The 21908-nt window shown below is 33.1% G+C and overlaps 3 protein-coding genes across 4 annotated transcripts; 2 read left to right on the top strand and 1 right to left on the bottom strand.

The window, feature by feature from the left end:
- Positions 1-1405: 1405 nt before the first annotated feature.
- Positions 1406-4584, top strand: LOC122306893 (cyclin-dependent kinase inhibitor 4-like). 2 transcript variants are annotated; one of them, XM_043119449.1, is made up of 3 exons: positions 1406-2207; positions 3129-3332; positions 3467-3838. In XM_043119449.1, the coding sequence occupies exons 1-3, from the start codon at positions 1762-1764 to the stop codon at positions 3534-3536; spliced, it is 720 nt and encodes a 239-aa protein (XP_042975383.1). In that variant the 5' UTR covers positions 1406-1761; the 3' UTR covers positions 3537-3838. The 2 variants fall into 2 exon arrangements, with proteins under 2 accessions (XP_042975383.1, XP_042975382.1); XM_043119448.1 differs by lacking the exons at positions 3129-3332; positions 3467-3838 and adding an exon at positions 4207-4584.
- Positions 4585-11227: 6643 nt separating this feature from the next.
- Positions 11228-16953, top strand: LOC122307552 (BTB/POZ domain-containing protein At5g48800). The gene is made up of 4 exons (XM_043120477.1): positions 11228-11768; positions 13318-13384; positions 14687-15859; positions 16167-16953. The coding sequence occupies exons 1-4, from the start codon at positions 11674-11676 to the stop codon at positions 16698-16700; spliced, it is 1869 nt and encodes a 622-aa protein (XP_042976411.1). The 5' UTR covers positions 11228-11673; the 3' UTR covers positions 16701-16953.
- Positions 16954-19336: 2383 nt separating this feature from the next.
- On the bottom strand, positions 19337-21679 carry LOC122307551 (cytochrome b5). Its single transcript, XM_043120476.1, has 4 exons — positions 21540-21679; positions 21265-21464; positions 19989-20055; positions 19337-19721 (listed from the first exon to the last, which is right to left on the bottom strand). The coding sequence occupies exons 2-4, from the start codon at positions 21349-21351 to the stop codon at positions 19471-19473; spliced, it is 405 nt and encodes a 134-aa protein (XP_042976410.1). The 5' UTR covers positions 21352-21464; positions 21540-21679; the 3' UTR covers positions 19337-19470.
- Between the last annotated feature and the right edge of the window lie 229 nt (positions 21680-21908).

Raw genomic sequence — 21908 nt, 5'->3', positions numbered from 1 at the left:
AATCTGTATACTAATATTGATTTATTCATACTTAAAATTTAAATTAATACTATTTTTAATAAAATTTATTTTTTGATCAATTATATTATATTGATATATAAATTAATATACAATTATGCTTATAATTATATTTTTCTTTTTTTAAAATAGTATCTGTTTACGTATAACCAAATCCGTAATCAGGTTTGAGCGATATTCTACCTGCCCAAGTACAATTCGGACAAATAATCCTCCGAATTTAGTTGAATTTTCGAGTTTCAACTGGATTTAAAAAAATAAAAATAAATAAATAAATCTAATGCACATAATTGGAGAAGCAATGTTGTCATGATCTTCCTGCAAATGCAGTAATTGCAACGTACATATATTTAAAGAGCCAAGTACTCTGTCGGTTCCTATGTTTCATTATCTTATACAGAAATGATTTGTGCAGTTAGAAAATACAGTCGGCGTACAGTCGACTGTAAAAAAAAAATTAATATGAAACCTATATAAAAAAAAAAAATTATTTTTATAACTTTTTATAATTTATGTAGGTCTTCCTGAATATAAAATAATTTTTTTATAATTTTTTTTATTCATTCCATATAACCAACTGCACGCTGACTATATTTCTCGACTGAGTATAGCAAAGCCCTATCTTATATTATTCTTTGAATTTGAGGGGCTATTTTTCTTTACTTTTTTATATTTCAATTTTACTATTTCAATTCCCACATTTTTAACATTTTGCAGTTAAGAGTAAGACCCTCTATGGCGTGACTCGTTTGAGACAATAATAAAAATTTAAATCATGTTGAAAACCATAAAAACATTTTAAATTTTAAATAATTTTTTAAATATGTTATATAATAATAATAAAAAGACCCTCCATGGCGTGACTCGTTTAAGACAATAATAAAAATTTAAAATCATGTTGGAAACCATAAAATCATTTTAAAATTCTAAATGATTTTTAAAATATATTATATAATTAAAAAATATAAAATATTATATCGCACCAGAATGTTGAATGATTTTTTATAATACTTTTTCGTTTGAACGATACTAAAAATTGTATGCGATGCATACCCATTTTTTTAAAAAAAAATTAATTTTATCTATTTAAAAAAAAAAAATACATGAATTTAACGCACGAAGGTTTCGGATGGTAAAGTTCTCTCAACTCATATAAAGTTATCATATTTTATTTCAAATATCTAAATATAACAAAATAAATATTTTTTAATTTTAAATTTTTAAACTTTTTATTTAATTATTATAATTTTTAAAATTTCTAAATAAAATATAAAAAATAATTCAATTTTTTTAAATTTTAAAATAAAATAATGTTATAATAATATTATAATATTTTTATTTAATTATTAACTCTCTCTTCGCAAAATCCCATTAAACCTAGTTCCGATTACTGTTTCTTTCAACCCTTTCCGGCTGCCCGACTCTGTGCCGTGTCTTCGGAGCCGTTGAAGCCCAGGTCGGAGAGAAGTATAGGTTGCGGGCCCCAACTAGCCTCTCTCTGTCGTCTGTCCATTCTCGTGATTGATGCTTGTCCTTTTCCATTAACTGCTCTTCCATAAACCGTCAACCCTAGCTCTTTTTGTCTACACCTTTTAACAGTGACTACACGGTTCCACCCAACACTTCATCTCTCCAGTATCGATCGCCACGGAGTCACAGACTGCAATATTTGGCTTTTCTCTCTCTGCATGAAATCTTAAACAAACTCCTGCAATCACAAACTACAACAACAGTTGACCAGAGATGGGAAAGTGCATGAAGAAATTGAAGATCGCAGGTGATGTGGCTGTGATCATGGAGAGCTCCCATTCACCCCATGCGGCCTCCATTGGTGTCTGTACCAGAGCCAAACTCCTGGCCCTTCAACGGCTCCAGAAAACTACTCTCTTACCCGCTGTTGCACCCAACCCAGATGCATCCTCCCTCTCCTTCCTCCAGCTCCGCAGCCGCCGCCGCCTCCAGAAACCTCCTTTATTCAGAAAACAACAGCTGCATCAACATCAACTACAGCCCACACAGCGTTGCAGAGAGAGACCAAGCCCCAGGCCCAATTCGAGGCCCAGGGTGGGTCGGGTGGAAGAGGAGGAGCAAGGGTGTGTTGGTGCATTTCCGAAGGGAAATGAATCAGAGGATAGTATTGATTTCGGGGTTGAGGCTTCGTTTGGAATGGAGCTTGATGGTGGCGACAGGTAAATATTTTTCTCAAATGGGTTTGTTTTTATTAAGTTATTTTCCATTTTAATATTACTTTTCCTCTCTGTTTCATCCATTCTTTCCTTTTAAGTGATTTTCAGTTCATGGGTTCTTTGCTCAGTTGCTTGGCCTTTTGAGTTTTCCTTTGGGCTTATTTGATGAAGTTTTCTGTTGGGCTTCCTGGTCTCTTTTTCTTTCGTCATCAAAATTTTTTTGATGAAGCTTTTCTTTGATTTTTGATCACTTCTGGGCTAAAGAGCTTTTTGCGGGGGCTTTAAAATTTTTTCTTTTTTCCTCTTTTTGAAAAGGAGCCTCCTTTCTTTTCTTTATACCTCTCGAGTCGAAAAGGGAAGAACTTTGTTTTTTTTTGTCCTGAAAGAATTTACATTTAAATTCCTTTCTAGCTTGCATGAACTGATGGAAGGGACTTGAAATCTTCGAAGTTTCCGGTGTTGTTTTGTTCTATAATGCAACGCAAAAGGAAAAGAGGGTTCGATGAAAGCACATTTCTCTGAATACTCTGTTTGGGTGGCTTGTAGTATTTGTCAGGGTTGGCATATCTCTTACGTAAACACATTTGTGCCGAACTGGTGCTTGTCATATTAAAAACATGTTACTTCCTTAGGTGGGGTCTGTTGCACCACGGATATGTAATAGCCCATATTGAATGATAAGGGTTAGGTATGATTGATTAGTCATTTTGAAGTATAGAACCAAATGTGGCTTGGGCCTCCTTAGGGCGTTACATGATACGTATGTGAATGTTGCTTTAGTTTTTTTGTTTTTTTTAGATGCTATAAAATGGCTGTGATTTAAAACTGTTTCTCAAGTAAATTTGTATCAATTACGAACTCTTTTTTTAAATTATTATTTTTTCTCTGTAAGCACAATTGTGAAATGTTTTGGTGTGTATATAGGAGCACCAGGCACAGAGCGCCATGCAGTTTGATAAGGGACTCAGATTCCATGAAAACCTGTGGTTCAACCTCCAGGCGAACAATTTCTACTGAAACTAACCAAAGAGTTAGGAATGACATGAGAAGAAACATCCCAACGACACAAGAGATGGAGGAGTTTTTTGTCTGTGCCGAGCGGCCACAACAGAGAATGTTTATTGAGAAGTATGATACTCTCTTTTCTGCACTCTTTGCTCGAGAGCTTCTATTTCTTTCTGCTCGAACGTCAATTATGATGCCTACAAACTCCAGGTTAACTTTATACAGTCTGTTTATTATTTGTATTTCTGGTTCTGTAGGTACAACTTCGATGTGGTGAATGATTTGCCCCTTCCAGGGCGGTTTGAATGGGTGCAGATGGTTTCCTAAGCAAAGTCCATTTTATTAGAGTTGCCATTCCCTACAATTACTCAATTGATTCTTGGCTAGGGCATTTGAATTGTGTAGGGCAAGGGAGCTAGAGCTAACATTACAGAACTTATGAATAGGGGTTCATCAGGGGAGGAGATTTGAGTAGGGTAGTTTTAGGGCTTTGATAGTTCCATCAATGGTAATATCTCATTGCTAGATTTCATTTCCAGTCTTTTCTTAATTTTAGGGTGTTGTGTATATTTAGCAACGGATAAACCTTGCTATTTGGATTAATGAAGTCTCTTCCCTTATTTGGTGCCTTGCGTTTTTGTTACTGATATATAACCTGCAGTTCCTATTCAAGTGTTGATGTTTTTGAGTGTGTAAATCTAAGCAAGATTGTTTTCTGCCATGGATGTGTCAACATGATCTCAAATCATGAATGGACAGCTGGCTGTGACCAAATTGACTGTCTGGTTGGGTTGGCTGTTGTCTCTTGTCTAATCAATTCTGGTGCATTTTTTTTTTTTCAAATAGGCAAAATCAGGCCTGGCAGTTGAATAGGGAACTGGGTCCTCTGTGCTTTTGTTTTCAACACTTTTTCTGGGATTGTTTTGTTGCATGTTGCTTCAGAGTTCCAGGTTCTTCTGTCTGACACCATTGACATGGTGTTCTCATTGAATTTCAGTTTCTTGGAAATTTTCACTCTCTCCCTTGTGACTTTTGGGGTAATACAGCAGCCTCACTCTGTCAAGGGAACATATCATTTATTGGGTATGCATGGATGCCTGTGGATGTGGAGTAAGCTCTTTTTTGCCTATTCACATGGGAACACTGGACCTTTTACGCACCGATTACATCATCAACTGCGGTTCTACTTTATGTTCAGCATAGATCTTAGTGAAGGAAAAAAAATACATTTTACAGCCTCAAATTATAATTTTCTATTTCAAAATATTAAATATTAAAATTCAAGAGGAAAATGTTGATGTTTGATTTGGGATGGTGCAGAAAGAGGATTCAAGTCATAGTAAAAATGAGAAAAAAAAAAGTTATTATAATATTATCCATCTTTCTAATTGTTACAAGATGAAGAAAGGAATTGCTTTCACTTTTTTATTTTTTCCTCTCTTTTGATAGCAGAAACCTTTTCAAGGTAGGACCTTTTAGATTTATTTCTGCAAAGTAAATTTTGTTCCGGTGCACCGCACATTCGGAAGTTTTCTTATACAAAATTGGTTAAATCGTTAGCTTTTTATTAAGGTTGTGATTCTAAAGGATTGTTTGCACCTATAAGATGTTAAAATTTAGACCTTGAGGGGAGTGATACCCAATACCAAAACCTTGCCAACCTCTTAAGAGTTTTGCTTTCTCCTTGAAAAAGAATTTCTCCAAAAGAGAAAAAAACAAAAACAAGAGGAACGAATCTGAGGTGAGCCCACGAAAGCCAGCTTTGAGATCTCCCTTTCTTCATCCGAAGAACAAACAACATTCAATATTTCAGTCTCCAAAAATTGATTTCATGCTATCTAACTCTTCAATGCAACTCTAGTCTCTACTAAATTGTAATAAGGAAAGACAGGAAATTCTTCTAATAATGAACAAATGGGAAATTCTTGAAGGTGTTGAAAGTAAAGTGAAAGTGCGTTTCTCTAATTAAAGCTATCGTGAGTGAAGCTCGAGTTTAAGCTATGCTCGAACGGTGAAAAAATTAAAGCCACGCATAGATTGTGTTATGGGAAATTGTAGCCATGGGGGAAGTGAGCCCAACTAAAAAAGTGGAGAGAAAGCCCAGACCATTTTAGTTCCTAGGTGGAGAAACCATAAAACTTTTCACGTCCTTGGAATAGTCTATGTTTAGTTGGTCGAGTGATGAACCCATTTTAGATCAATTATTGATAAGATTCATAAATTTTTTTTTAATTTTATATAAAAAAATTGAAATTCATCTCAACTTACTATATATATTTACTCATATACCTTAACATATTTATATTCAAACACATCTTAATGAGACTCACAAAATAATGTTATTCACAAATTAACTCAAATCATCTGAGATCATCTCAACATCTAAATCCAACTTTAAATGTGTTAGCGTTAGAATCCCGCAAGTGTTAAAATCTCACATTACTTGAGAATGTCTCTTGTATAGCCTTGGGCCCCATATATATAGGATATTCATTGTTAGTGTTAAGCCAACTTGTATAGCACATCATGTTGGAATCAATATGCTTCACTAATCACATAATAAATATGCTATACAAGATGACTTGTATATAGGAAGCTAAAGGTTATAGAAGAGGCATTCTAAAGCAATGTTGGATTATAATACTAAAACACTAACTTTTTTCCAAGGCTTGCTGCAACTTCTTTCAGTTAGTTCTCGTGATTATTTTGCAGATATCTTTACTAAGTCACATCATCTGAGGAGGTTTCTTGATCTTGTTAACAAACTCAAGTTGGTTTCACATACTTCACCTTATATTTGAGGGGATTGTTAGAATAGCTAGTGTGTTGGTGTTATAATCCAACATTGATTGAGAATGTCTCTTGTATAGCTTTTAACCTCCTTTCTATATATATAAGCCACCTTGTATGACATATTCATTATGTAACTGACAAAGCATATTAATTTCAACACACATATTTCATTTGTATGAAGTTGAAACGATGTGTGCAGTGCACACATGTTACCTGCTAGGGAATACCGTTGTGTTAATCATGTGGAATTTAGAGGGCTTCTTATATGTATTGAAACTGAAAGTAAAGGAAAAGGATAAATGCACACCAATATTCTTATTCTAAAATATAGTTATAAAATATGAGAATATATTAATAAAAAAAGAATTATATAAAAATAAATTTATAAAATAATATAATTTGATATATTACGTTAAATTATAAAATTATTTTTACTTTAAATTAGATTGAACGAACTAAATAAAAATATATCAATTTATAAATTTATTTTTAAGTAATAATTTACTTACCACCTATTTATAATTTATATATAATTTGAAATATAATAATATTTTTTATCAAATATAAATCTATCAAATTAAAAATAAAAATTTAAATAAAATTATTTTATTATGTAATTGGAAACTATAAGAATTATCATTAAAGGTGAAACTGGAATAGAAAAGTCAATGTCATAGGATGCCTTTAACATGTTCTGTCCAATCACAGAATCACTTCTGCTTTCAATTGTTGTCGTTATTCGCTTTGCTTTTGTTTAGTAGAGAACATCTATCGCTATCACTGAGCAATCAGGAATCACGACTTGGCGTGCATTAGATTAATGATTAGGATTGACGTTCGCATGCATTCCACCGTTTGCTTTTGCTGCTCCTTCCTCCTGCTTTTCCAGCTTCAAGATTCCTCTCTCTCTCTCTCTCTCTCTCTCTCTCTCTCTCGCTGAAAAATGGGTCAAGCTTTCCGAGCTTCAGGGTACTTCTTTCCTGTGCATATGCTAATTTCAAAATCCGTACATCAGGTTTTCAAAATTTTTTAAAATATACTATTAATATTATATATTATACAATAATCTCATTTATATATTATTATAGATAATATGATGTATTTATTATTATTTAATAATAAAAAAATATATAATAAATAATTATTTAATAATAATAAATATATCATATCTTATTTAATAAAATATAAATAAAATAATAATATAATATATAAAATTTTTTTACATCAATACATCACATCAGCTAATTAAAGAAAGATGATATATGGCATACTAGCTAATGTTAAGTGATTCTAGACTTTGAATTTATACACTTCAATAGGAGGGTGACATGTATGCAGCTTCACCATGTGAGGGTAGAATCGATTACATCAAAATAAATTCCTAAGGACCTCTCTCTCTCTCTCTCTCTCGTCCTAGCTAAGATAAGGAAGAAATCCCACCAAACGAGAAGAGATTGATTTTTGCTGGCAAGCAATTAAAAGAAGGAATAACTCTTGCTGACTATAACATTCAGAAGGAGTCCGCCTTGCACTTGGCGCTTTCGCTGCGTGGTGGAATATATGCAGAGGTTAAAATTCAAGACAAAGGTATTCCACTTGACCAACAATGGTTGAATGGTTGACTTTTGCTGGCAAGTAGAGGGAGAGAAAGGGAGAGGAGAGATGATGGGGAGAAAGAATCATTGAAGGGGAGATACTTTCATGCGGGTAGTTCTACCGTGCTTAATAAAAAGTGATTAAAAAATATAAAAAAAAAAAAATTAAAAAGAAAATACAAGGTATACTTCAGGCGGCATATAGTCGCTTCCTTGTAATATTGGCTAGTCAAACGGCACACTAGACCTAACCAAATCGACTAATTGATATCCATAGGCATTGATTTGATACGGCAACCTTTCACTGATCTAATATCAATTCATAGAGATTCTATTCAATTATGATTCGATACAGAACGAAATAAATACACTACTGAATACTCATAAGAGGTTTATATTACCTAAAAATCCTTCTTAAATAATATTAAATGTTGTAGGGTCTCTTTTTCCAAAAAATATTAGTTTTATTTTATTATTATTTTTTCTATTATTTACAAAATCATTTAAGATATTTTTAGAGAATCTCAAATTCACACGCATGATAATGTCTATGCCCATGCATGCTACGCATGGTCTTTTTGAGACATTGACTTGAACAAACTTCTTTTATTATTTAATTCTATTTGGGTAGAAAGGGACGGTGGAGAGGGTGAAAGACATCGTATCATGAAATGATAACATTTGAGATAATAATGTTGGGTGTGGGGCCAATGATAATCCCAAGATGACCCAATTGGAGGAGGTGGGTAATCATAAATCATAAATATTATAAAAACGTTGCCCACACCTCTTCCTATTCATGTTATGATCGTGCTTTCTTTTTTCTATTTTTTTTTTTTTTTTACCTTCTTCTTTGTTTGCTTCCTCTCACTTTGAAATATATTAATTAATATTACATATTTTTTCCTTTTCTTGAAAATTAATTTTGACTTGGCATATGATATCTAGTAGCTATAGCTAGCTAGCCTCCTAGAAAATGGAACTTCACACTTTTTGAATGGCTCCTCGTATTTTCATATCGCTATTATCTAATATCATTTTATCAATTTTTTTCTTTTTTAAAAATATAAATTCTGAATTATCAAAATTCAGACTCAAAATTATCATTTTAAAATATTTTGTATTGCCAATTAAAATTTGATCGTGAAAACTAATTAAAAATAAGATGTGAAATCAGATAAAAAAATCCATACTTAATACTCTATATAATGATACAAATTAGCAAAATTTCTTCTCTTTTTTATTTTAGTACTATATGCATATGGTATTAGATAAAAAGAAATAAGATATAAAGAAACAGATGTTTTTCACTATCAAGAGTGGTGGCTCAATGGTTCTTGAATCACTCGAGTGATTTGACATGTATATAAGTCTTAGGTTCAAACTCAAACTTACATGAATTCATCTTTGACACTTGTTATGATTATGCTGAGGGAGGAAAGTAACTTTCGATTAGGAGTTACAATTTTATATTTTCGAATGTTATGTAAAGTCATGAATATTAAATTAAACTGAACTCAATCCATTGAATTAAACGCGTAAGTCTCGACCTAATCCATTTAGATAACAAATTATATTATATAGCCCGTTTAGATTCGTTTAATAATTAATTAGAAATAAGTCAAGATATGATTCATTTAAATATATTTTATATAAATAGATTGAACTAATACGCATAACTCATTTGACCTGATTAACATAATTTAACTTAAAATTAAAATCTATATTTATTAGTAACTACAATATCTTAAAAAAATATCGTACTAACAAAAAAATATTAATATTTTTTAAATTTTAACATATAACAAAACTAATATTACAAACCTACAATAACAATATGAGCATAGGTCAAGAATTACAATTCTAACAATAAAAATATCAGTATACTGAGAGATACAAATATTAAACTCAATAATAATAAAATTGTGATTTTAAAACAAAATATAAATGGGTCAAAATGGATTATTTTGGGTTAAGCGGATTGACCCATTTATAAATCTTGTTTTAACGGATCAACCTATTGTGATCCGAATTTGTTAACATCAAAATCAAATTTGCTAATTTTGTATTGTGTTCTTATTGAATTCACAGATGGTGTAACATATTACCATCATATTATCATCTTCTACCTTTTCTTTTAAATCTAAAACACTCTTTTGGATATTTGTGCAAATAGAAGAAAATAATGGGCCACAAAAGCAAAATTATAAAGGACAAAGGGTACACTTTTACATATAATAAAACTAATATTACAAACCTACAATAACAATATGAGCATAGGTCCAGAATTACAATTCTAACAATAAAAATATTAGTATACTAAGAGATACAAATATTATACTCAACAATAATAAAATTGTGATTTTGAAACAAAATATAAATGGGTCAGAATGGACTGATTTTAGGTTAAATGGATTGATCCGTTTATAAATCATGTCTTAATGAGTTAACCTGTTTTGATCCGAATTTGTTAACATTAAAATTAAATCTGCTAATTTTGTATTGTGTTTTTATTGAATTCACAAATCGTGTAACATATTACCATCATATTATCATCTTCTACGTTTTTTTTTTTTTTTTATTAAATCTAAAACACTCTTTTGGATATTTGTACAAATAGAAGAAAATAATGGCCCACAAAAGCAAAATTATAAAGGACAAAGGTTACACTTTTACATATAATAAAACTAATATTACAAACCTACAATAACAATATAAGCATAAGTTTAGAATTACAATTCTAACAAGAAAAATATAAGTATACTGAGATATACAAATATTAAACTCAACAATAATACAATTGTGATTTTGAAACAAAATATAAACATGTCAAAATGGGCTGATTTCGGTTAAGCGGATTGACCAATTTATAAATCATGTTTTAACGGGTCAACCTGTTTTGATCCAAATTTATTAACATTAAAATCAAATCTGCTAATTTTGTATTGTGTTCTTATTGAATTCACAGATCGTGTAACATATTGCCATCATATTATCAACTTCTACTTTTTTTTTAAAAAATCTAAAACACTCTTTTGGATATTTGTGCAAATAGAAGAAATTAATAGGCCACAAAAGCAAAATTATAAAGGACAAAGGGTACATTTTTACATATAATAAAACTAATATTACAAATATACAATAACAATATGAGCATATGTCTAGAATTACAATTCTAATAATAAAAATATCACTATATTGAGAGATACAAATATTAAACTCAGCAATTTTATATTTTGAAACAAAATATAAACGGATCAAAGTGGGCTGATTTCGGGTTAAACAGATTGATCCGTTTATAAATTGTCTTAACAAGTCAATTTGTTTTGATCTGAATTTATTAACATCAAAATTAAATCTATTAATTTTGTATTGTATTCTTATTAAATTAACAAATCGTGTAACATATTACTACCATATTATCATCTTCTACGTTTTTTTTCTTTTAAATCTAAAACACTCTTTTGGATATTTGCGCAAATAGAAGAAAATAAGGGGCCGCAAAAGCAAATTATAAAGTACAAAGGGTGCACTTTTCACCGTTCAAGAGCAGAGACAAAATGGTGAAATAAGTCCAAGTTGTCGAAAAGCGAGCGGCTACTTTTTTCCCCGTGTTCGGATCACAATGAATCAGTTTGACTTTGATACAAACATGCACACAGGCACAAAAACTCCTCCTTTTGCGGCCCATTATATGCTCAAATAAAGCCAAAATCTTTACCCAAACGTTTAAAGAAAAATGGTGGATCTTGGTGTGGAGGGGAGATTATGGACAATTCTGAGAGTTATATTAATGTTTTTTAAGAGAAAAATAATGAGGGGTGGGAGGTGGGGGCGAAAGAATGACCCACAAGAGAGGCCCATTTGCTTTGGACAATTGCAATCTATGGCTTTGAACACCGACTGTTTGACGAAAATGGCCGAAGAAGAAGTTCGCCAACACCAACATCTCCAACTGGGTCTCTGTCTTTGTCTCTTTCCCCAGTTCACTCCCTCAACCCCACCACCACTACCACCCTCTTTTACTCTCTCTCCCCTGATATTCCATTTTTCTCTCCTGAGTTCTCTTGCTCTCCATGGACCGTAACGACAAGCAGCAGGTTCAGCTTCAGCACCACCACCATCAACAGCTGTCGTTGGCCAACTGTGCACGGCAGCAATGCAATGAATGGTTTGTTACATGCATGCTTTGTAAATTTGAATGTTTAATTCACTTGAATTATCATATTTTAACTTCTACTTCATATAGAAAGTTTTTTTTCTCCCCTCTCTTTTCACAATTGTTTGATATCTGTTCTATGCTTTGATCTTGCAGTCCTTTCTTTTCTTTCTTTTTTCACGGCATCTCTGATCTTGTCATCGGTTCTTCCTCTTGATGCTCACGTGTAATCCGGAATTTTACTGTTGTTGTTTCATCGTCGTTGGAGTGTTGCAATAAGCGAGTCGTTTCAACAGTCTTTATATGTTCTGAGATTAACTCACTTAAGTTTCATATTTCAGTTACTGAAAATGAGAACTGTTTTGATAAACATGAGATAATTAATTTGTATGCATATACATTTATTTTAAATAGGCCTAAATGATACACTGAATGGTCTGTTTGATCTCTATTGTGATGGTAGAACTTCATATTTCACCCGTACAATTTTTTTTTTCGTATAGGCTACGATCTGAAATTAGTTCATGAGGTCCCAGATAAGCCTTAAAGCGGGAGGGATAAGCCTTTGAACTAAAAAATTAAATAAAAACACTCAAATTATTGTAATACGACCTTTCGTTTAGAACTCTCTATAAATAAAACTTTTCTGCTAAAAAAAAAAAATTATAACTATTATTGTAATACGAGCTTTCATTATCATCATTACTATATTGCACCTCTTTCCATCTTAATTGACTGGATTCCATCTAATATGGTTCGAGTTTCCTTTTGATTTTCTGCTAAATAAATACGTTTGCACCACTTTGATCGAGTTTCCTTAGTGATACTTCCCTATTAGTTTTAAAAAAACAAAACCTTCTCCAAAATGATGGCATTTATGCCTTTTTCAGTGTATTCCTCTTCCCTATAATTGCGTATAATATGAATTATCCAAAGTGAAGAAGTTACTGATCTATAAGATATGTACATGCATATGGTACATCTAACACATCAAATGATGCGCCTTAGTTATTAGTTTTCTTTTTCAGATTTAAGAATCTTTACAGAACTAAATTTATAAAAGGTTTTATTATGGTTGGTTTATAAATCTTTATAAATCCTTGTTCTAACTTTGTAACTAAAATTGTCATACTGACAGCTTGCGACTTTTGCATAATATTCCAACAAAGTATGCATTTCTTCCAAATTATTGTTTATCTACGTGGCTTTTTTTCTCCTTTACCCTTTCTAATTGTGAGCTTATATATCAATAATTATTATCATGGTGATAAGGATCTGGATGACCGTGAGTTCTGTATGTGCTAAATCAATATATTACTTTCACTAATGCTTTATTAAATGATGTAAACATATAGTCTTAGAGCTAGTGGTGATCCCTAAATTTGGATTACACTTAATATTAGTGTTCTTTACATCTAACTTTAAGTAAATATAATGTTTGTTATTAGCTAGCATAAAAGCAGGATCCAAACACTATCAAGTTAACCTGAACTCTACATGTTCATTTTTCCTGTGGATGCAAGCATTTTTGTGTAAACAATCGGCTGATAAACTGTTGTAGGATTTTTCGGGATGTTCCAAGTGATATTACCATAGAAGTGAGCGGAGGATCATTTCCATTGCATAAGGTAACTATTCAGTGCTATTCTATTATAAACTTGTTCATTATGTTTTGATTGAGAGCATGATTCTTTGTGATGGATAAAGCTCCTATTTAATTTTTGGTGCTACCTCTCTTCAAATGCACTTTTACGGTTGTATGCAGTTTATCTTTTATAAGCATACAGAATGAGTAAAGTATATGGCAATATATCGTCGTATGTTTCAGGTGTGTAAATCTAGTTTGTTTGTTCTTCTCAGTTATTCTTGAGAATATCATATGCAGGTATTATATACTAGTGAATATTACCTAACATCTGCGCGCTTGGTCACTAAACTAGCACACTTAGGCGTTGCATTTGTAAATGTCCCGGTATACTTGGGCCCTTGTCTATTTTTATGATCAATAAAATCTTGTTTACCAATAAAATTATTAAAAAAGAAAAAAAGAAAAAAAAGAAGAACTGCACCCTTGTGTTACAGCTGTGTGGATTGGGACTGGGATTGTTGATCCTAGTTTCATATTTTGCCTCAAAGAAACAATATAAGATTCACTAAAAACCAAGTTTCTCGGAGTGTGACTCATATTTGGAAAGAAGAAGAATAAATCATTTGTATGTCGTGGGGGAGAAAACAAAGAGCAAAAATTGGGAGCAATCACTTTCACCCATTCTGATTATCATTGATTAATTGGGAAGTACGGAATGATTCCAGTTGTCAGTAATTTTCTTTTATTACTAATTTGATTATGATCAATTCCTAAAATTGTAGATGTTTCTTACCAGAGTTTCAAATATGATAATTCTTTTCTTCATCATAAGTTTAAAACAACATTCAATTTAGGTTACTAAGAAATATATATTTCCACCACATTAGACTCACATATTGCTAAAATCACGATTTCTTTAAGAACATTCTCTTGGATTTATGATGCTCTTCCTCATTGCGTGACTAGTGTCATAGATTCCATGGTTAGTTACTAACTGAACAGAAGAGATCCTGGAGTGAAGCATTTTTCCTCTCATGGTCCACTGCTTGGCTATCTTAATAATAATTATCCAGAAGGACCATGATAAATTAGTGTGCATTGGACACTGACAACCTAGCACAAAAAACACAATATTATAAATAAAGAAGGTGAGCGACCATAACATTCTCTTTCCAGCCATTATCTCACGGACCTCCTAAGTTCCTAACCACTAAAAAAACTCCAATAAGAAGAACAGTCTAAATAATCATATCTTTATTTATAAGAACTTGCTCTATGTGTGGTGGTTATATTGTTCTTTCATAGTTTTCATAATTCCAATAGTCTTAATTCTTAAATGCAGTTCCCACTTGTCTCTAGAAGTGGGCGAATTCGAAAGTTAGTTGCAGAACATAGGGATTCTGCAATCTCAACAGTGGAGCTTCTTAATTTACCAGGAGGTGCAGTGTCATTTGAGTTGGCAGCCAAATTCTGTTATGGGATCAACTTTGAAATTACGTCTATGAATGTTGCACAGCTGTGCTGTGTTTCTGATTACCTTGAAATGACTGAAGAGTTTTCAAAAGATAACCTTGGTTCTCGCACTGAAGAATATCTTGAGAGTATTGTTTGCAAGAACCTTGAAATGTGTGTTGAAGTTTTGCAACAATGTGAAAATCTACTCCCTCTTGCTGAGGAGCTTAGAATAGTTAGTCGTTGCATAGATTCAATAGCCTCAAAGGCTTGTGCAGAGCAAATTGCTTCAAGCTTCTCACGCTTAGAGTATAGCAGCTCAGGCAGGCTTCATATGAACAGGCAAGCCAAGTGTGATGGTGACTGGTGGATAGAAGATCTCTCTGTTCTGCGGATTGACTTGTATCAAAAAGTCATGACAGCGATGAAATGTCGTGGGGTTCGTCCTGAGAGTATTGGTGCATCACTAATGAGTTATGCCCAGAAAGAGTTGACAAAGAAATCCAGCTTGTGGAATCCATCTAGCCAGGCAAAAGTTGATTTGCTTTCAGTTCCAACTGGACATGAAAAACTTGTGGTTGAGACAATTGTCAGCCTCTTGCCGGTGGAGAAACTTATTGTTCCAATAACTTTCCTTTTTGGGCTTTTGCGAAGTGCAGTGATGCTTGATTGCACAATTGCTTGTAGACTTGATCTGGAGAGGAGGATTGGGTCCCAGTTGGATATTGCTACTCTTGATGATCTTTTGATACCTTCTTTTAGGGATGCAGGTGATACCTTATTTGATGTTGATACAGTTCATAGGATTTTGGTAAATTTCTCACAGCAAGATGATAGTGAAGATGATATGGAAGATGCCTCCGTATTCGAACCTGACAGTCCTCATTCACCTTCCCAATCTGCCTTGTTCAAAGTTGCAAAATTAGTGGATAATTATCTTGCCGAAATTGCTCCCGATGCAAATCTCAAGCTGGCTAAGTTCATGGTTATTGCAGATGCTTTACCAGCACATGCACGTACCATTCATGATGGGTTGTATCGAGCCATTGATATTTACCTGAAAGTATGTATTACTCATATTTTTATGTTTTTAGAGGGGGCTTTGCATTGTGTATTACAAATACTCACTCTTGATATGTTTAATACAAGATATAGTAGGGATAAATATCAAGAAAGAAAGGAAAAAGAAAAGTTAATTATTTTCTTGTTTGATAGTCAAACCAAGTCGGCTTTTGAAATATATCTTGCTTATGCTTCTATATTCTTTCTTGTAATTATTCAATGAGATTGATCTGGATTAAAGAGGTTCTGTCTATCCTAACAATTGGTTTTCAGAATCTCAGTTTATCTGATTCTTATGTGAATTTCAGGCACATCAAGGGTTATCAGAGTTCGATCGGAAGAAGCTATGCAAACTGATTGATCTCCAAAAGCTGTCTCAAGAAGCTGGTGCACATGCTGCACAAAATGAGCGACTTCCTCTCCAGTCTATTGTACAAGTGCTCTACTTTGAGCAGATAAGGCTCCGAAATTCCTTGAGCTGTTCCAATGGAGAAGATGACCAAAAGCCAGTGCACCAGTCATGGCGTATCAGCAGCGGTGCACTAAGTGCAGCAATGTCTCCACGAGACAACTATGCATCATTGAGACGAGAAAATCGTGAACTAAAACTTGAGCTAACACGGTTGCGGATGAGACTAAATGATCTCGAGAAAGAACATGTTTTCATGAAGAGGGATATGGAGAAGTCCAACTCTCGTAAATTTATGAGTTCTTTCTCAAAGAAAATTGGTAACTTGAGCTTCTTTGGACATAGTTCTTCAAGGGAATCAAGTTCCCCATCAAAGCATTCGCATGGAACAGACTCGAAGGTTATTGAGAGAACATGTGCAAGCACAGATTAGGTAATTAACATCAATGGGAACTTTGTTTTTTCTTTTATTTTTCACCTGTTATCTCCTGTATTTGTTGAGCATTTGCATGTTTAGTCTTTGGTGGGCTTTTTACTCTGTAACATTTTTTTTTTTCCACCTTGTAAATGAGTTCTGGTGCTTTGAGTTAGCAAGAGTAGGGGATCCTCTTGATTGTAAGTGATGGGATTTGGTAATTACTGCTTTCATGTCTACACAAATGCAAATTAATCTTTGATTTGGAACATGCATAAAATGGTCATTTGCTGTTATTTTGGTTGACAATTAAATTCATGACGAATGATAAATTGTTTGGTTCCAAACCGTACATGCCTTTGGGCTTTACAAACATAACCTTGTTATATCAATTGTTCTTTCCTCACAAGTAAATCTCTGTTAATCCTGTAGTAGTTCTAGTACGATTTATTAAATTCCAGAATAATCCCAACTGAAACTTATTTCAAGATTACTATTTTCCTGTATTTTCTCCTCTTAAATTTTTCATCACCTTCTTCCACCGTGTTTCATTCTCCCTTATACCTTTTTCCAGTTATACCTGGATTTATTATTATTATTATTATTGGCATTGGGTGCTTAAGAATAGTATTCCGACTAATCCCAATGGTTCATAGGCCCTCCTCCCCACCAAGACCAAAGCCTATTCCACATGAGCAGGGGCGGTCAATACTCAATACAACTTGAAGCCTATGGCGAAATTTAAGTTAATTATTCATAATTATAATACAATTAAATATAAATTATTGTATGGAGTATTTCTAAAATTTTTAATAAAATGAGATTTTATTTAAAATCTTTGAATAAAGCTTTTTTAAATTTATATTAAATGCTACAACTTAAAATGAGGTCTCAATATAAATTTTGTACCTCAATTTAGTAAAATTTTAAAAATTTATTTAAAATATAAATAATTTATTGTATTAAATATTAAATTTAATATTATGGGGCCTTGTACACATTGAAAAATATAGAAGTTATTTAAAATTTTATTTAATGAAATGGTTTTTATTTTTATTTTTTTAAAAAACTTATTTTTAATTTTGAGGGCCTTACATTGGGTGGGGGCCTTAGGCAATGGCCTAAATGACCTTACGATTGAGCCGACCCTGCACTTGAGCCAAATCCTGGTAGGGTGAAAAATTTTCTGTTCGGACCAGACCAAATTCACCCCTACTCGGTCTTAGTCCATGGTATCTTCAAAAATTTGATTTTCAGTCCGGTCTTGGAATATGGTTTTTGTGGACTGACTAGATTGAAATTGACCGAATCAGTTATATATAAAAGTTTAAATAATTTATATATATATATAATATAATTTTATATAGGAGTTTTTATAAGTTAATTATGTAATTTTTTCTAATCTATCACCATTGACCATATAAAATGTAAAATAATATATGCTATCAATTAACTAATATATCATATTTTAAATCATATGATAATATATGTTTTTATATGTAAATACATGCTCTACTAAAGTACTAAGTTAGTAAGTATATAAATATAATTATAATTAATTATTTTTTAATAAGTTAATTACACAATCCACGTTAAAGAGCTCACTTAACTTTGATTTTATTAATTTAATTAATTTTTTGTATTAATTTATCTACCAAAAAAGAAAAGAGAAAAATATTCTTAATCTATATGGACCGAATTGGACCAATAACTAACAGTCGGTCTGATCCTTAGGGATAATCGGTCTAGTCCAGAAAAAATGGTGGAACAAAATTTTCGGTCCGTGACCCTAGACCGATTCCACCCGTCCCTTAGGAGTTGTTATATCTGAAATTTTTAGCCACTTACAGATGTAAAACTGGCTTGGCTTCCTTGATCTCTCCCTTCTTTTTTTCAGGTTAACACCTTTACTGTATATTCTATATCGTTCCCAAAGCCAGATACTTGTGAATCTCGAATATGTTAGCAGACCCAGAGTTTTCATGTACCTTTTACAGGCCCAATGAAAATTTCAAGAGCTTCCGAAGAATCTTGCTTGCAAGTTGTGGCAATGATAGCAAAGATTGCTAGAACATTGTCTTAGTAGTCGTTCAAAGCGTTCTCCAAACTTTGAATTTAATATCTGCATTTTCTAATGATAGTATAACAGAGCTATAAATGTTACATGTCAAGAATTTTCCACAATGAGTTTCATTGCCTATGATGCTGAGGACACTAAACGAGTACTAGTTAATATGTGCGATATAATATTAACAGACATCACAATACTTTGTTAGGTTGCCAATAGAATGGGTGAAGGAAAAACAATTGTGCTTGATTCACCAATTTTTTGTGTTTTTTTTTTTGTTTGTTAATGCTAAAGTTTTTGACATAAATGCACTGTCCAAAATGCTAAACTTGGATACTCTGGTCCTTGTTCAAGACAAAACTAACTGCTAGCTAGCTGCTCGCAACTGTAAGGATGGGTTTTACAATGAAACAGAGCAAATAAACTGTGATAGTATGCAACGATTAGGTGTCTGTGGTTCCTTTTGGGATCAAGTTTGTGGTATCATCAAAAACAGGAAGGCCGAGGTACTTCCAGTGGCAGATCAAAGACAGGAACACATCTGAGAAAAATAAACTTCCCGGGAAAACTGGAAAACAAGCACGTGTAATCGCAAGAAAGCAGTTACCATTGTGCATTCCATCGATTTTAATAGTTTTAAACTCCAAAATTAACGAGGGGTTATCCACCACTCATTGAGCTTATTGAAAAAGTCCTAATTTTCGTTCATGGTATCGAAAATTATGCGGATTTGGCATAGAAGCGAATGCCGACAGCCAAACCCAAGATTAGAAGGGGAACCAAAAACTGGAGTAACTTGATAATGAACTCTGCTGTCTTATCCTGATTGTAATGAGGCTGTTTGGGAGGAGTGTACTTGACCTTGGCAGGGATGGTTGATGAATCAATGTCTCCTACATAGAACTCTTCCATCATTGCTCTTGCGCTGCTACTGTGGCCAACATCCTCAAAATCATCAGTTGCGTCCTTTCCTGCAAACCAACCGTTAGAGCCATATGAGCAATTATTTGCAGATGCATAATGACTAGAGAACTGCTACAGATACAGAGATTATACAAAAATAAACCTATAAACTGACGTTGTTTCATGATATCCGTTAGATTTACTTTACAATAAAAGTAACTTCACAAGTATCACATCAAACTACATCAGTTTGTAGTTTACTTTTGTGTAATTCTTTTGTGGCTAAAGTATTTTCCTAATGGATATATGCCAAAACACTGCAGCTTTCTTCGTACCTGTTGCAGACAACAAAACATCTTCACCACCAGGATGATCATCCAAGAATTTTGTCACATCATATACCTGTTCCCAGCTTTCAGCATATTAGCATACAGTATTCAAGGATATTGCAATCGAAGACCACAATGTTACACGTCGGATCAAAAGAAAGCAAGCACAAAAAAGATAAGAAATATTAGAGTTCATCCACGGGCACAAGTATTCCCTGTTCCTTAAAGCTCCAGCCTTTTGAAGTGTTCCCACATAGTTCGAAGGCAGTTTTCTTAGACGCCCAGCACATGAACTTTCTAGCATTAACTGATAAACAAGTAGCGTAAAAACTGTTGTGATATTTGAGATAAAAAGGACACTGTCCACTAAGCTATTTGTATCCCTTCATTTGTCTCTCAAGAGGATTCCACTTTTGAGTCCAGGAAACTCCGTCATATTACCCCAAATATACCACCTATTTTGTATTCTTTTCCAAATTTCTAAAAGTGATTTATCTCAAGCTTTTAGAAAATTACTATATTCCTCTACCCAGCTAAAGCCTTATGGTTAGTCCATGAACATATTTGACTTTAGTAAATACAAAATAATCCAACTATTCCCGTCTATGAACCTTTGTTCCTTTATTAAGAAAAAAGAACTAGGATTTTAAGGCTTAATCCTCTTATAAATTGAGGTTTAATTATCAACGAAATCATTTTTGGCCTGTTTGTTCCTTTCTAGTCTTCAGGATTTTGCTTATACACTAAGTGAGAGGCATTCCCTTTATTTCCCCCAAGAGTCTTAGGACTTTGATGGAGAATCAAAGTAAATACTCATCAGGATCCCAATACTTTATAATAGTAACTTACTTGAGAAACAATGCACAACTACCTGGTGATCAAGATGGCCTAAGAGAGAAGACCAACTCCTTAAAAATATGAGTAGTGCCGAAAATATAACACACAAAATTCCTTCCCATCCTCAATTAGGCACAGCAAAAATTCAACAGATACGAGGTATGTAAATGGCCAAAATGTGAAATGGAAAAACAAAACTGGGAATCAAACGGGGAAAAAACGAACTTTGCCACACATACAAAAAATATAATCTTCAAACCCAGATGCAAGTTATTCAAATCTCCCTAGATCCAATTCCCAGTATATCTATTATCTAATCCATTGGAAAACATTACATTCTTAACAAGCTCACAGGAAAAGAACAAAGCCCCATTAAAGCAAAAACAAAAACCCAGGAGAGTTAAATCGAATCAAGTTTTCATCACATGGAGAGAATCTGATATACCTTGCCTTCAATAACAAGCCAGCAGTCCTTTGGGTCATTGTGCTCGGAAACCTCAACTAGAGTGTAGAGTTTGCGTTCTCCACCCATTAGCTCCAAGGAGAAAAGATTATACAAGACTCTCTCTCTTCAAAGGCTTTGAAACAGAGCACCGCTTGTGTAGTGCCCCTGTGATCTGATCCCCAAAAGCTCTGCTTGGATTTCTGAGCAAAAACAGAGACCTGGGTGGTTGAAGTTAAATACTATATTTGACCGGTATAGTGGGTTGGTAGTGTTACCTTCGTTGGTACGTCTGTAATTAACTGTCACCAAACCACCTACGTAATTTCGTCCCTCTGCGCCCCTCAAAGACGTTTACTACCAAGAAGGTGCAGACAAAAGTGAGTTGAGGTTAGCTTTTGTAAGACATTGATTAACTAATTGATTAAAGGGCGGCGCTCCTTGCCTTACCGACGGCACCATTTGAAATTTTATTTTTTTATTCTTTTTATTTTTATATTTTTTTAACATATTTAAATATTTTTAAAAAATAACAAAAAATCTAATATAATAAAAATGATTTCTTTAATCATTAAATAAATAATAAATTTTTTAATGAGAGGTCAAATGGAATGGTGACATTCGGGCAGTAAAGTTGTGTTTTCTTT

This window comes from Carya illinoinensis, chromosome 4 (assembly GCF_018687715.1).
Source record: "Carya illinoinensis cultivar Pawnee chromosome 4, C.illinoinensisPawnee_v1, whole genome shotgun sequence".
NCBI lineage: Eukaryota > Viridiplantae > Streptophyta > Magnoliopsida > Fagales > Juglandaceae > Carya > Carya illinoinensis.
This window is presented reverse-complemented; position numbering and strand designations above follow the sequence as displayed.

Excerpts from the sequence above, each read along its gene's own strand:
- LOC122306893 (XM_043119448.1), top strand. The coding sequence starts at position 1,762 with ATGGGAAAGTGCATGAAGAAATTGAAGATCGCAGGTGATGTGGCTGTG. Across the intron at positions 2,208-4,206 it reads GAGCTTGATGGTGGCGACAG|TTTCTTGGAAATTTTCACTC; the intron begins GTAAATATTTTT and ends ATTGAATTTCAG.
- LOC122307552 (XM_043120477.1), top strand. The coding sequence starts at position 11,674 with ATGGACCGTAACGACAAGCAGCAGGTTCAGCTTCAGCACCACCACCAT. Across the intron at positions 11,769-13,317 it reads CGGCAGCAATGCAATGAATG|GATTTTTCGGGATGTTCCAA; the intron begins GTTTGTTACATG and ends AAACTGTTGTAG. Across the intron at positions 15,860-16,166 it reads CCATTGATATTTACCTGAAA|GCACATCAAGGGTTATCAGA; the intron begins GTATGTATTACT and ends TGTGAATTTCAG.
- LOC122307551 (XM_043120476.1), bottom strand. The coding sequence starts at position 21,351 with ATGGGTGGAGAACGCAAACTCTACACTCTAGTTGAGGTTTCCGAGCAC. Across the intron at positions 20,056-21,264 it reads GGCTTGTTATTGAAGGCAAG|GTATATGATGTGACAAAATT; the intron begins GTATATCAGATT and ends AGCTGGGAACAG. Across the intron at positions 19,722-19,988 it reads TGTTTTGTTGTCTGCAACAG|GAAAGGACGCAACTGATGAT; the intron begins GTACGAAGAAAG and ends GTTGGTTTGCAG.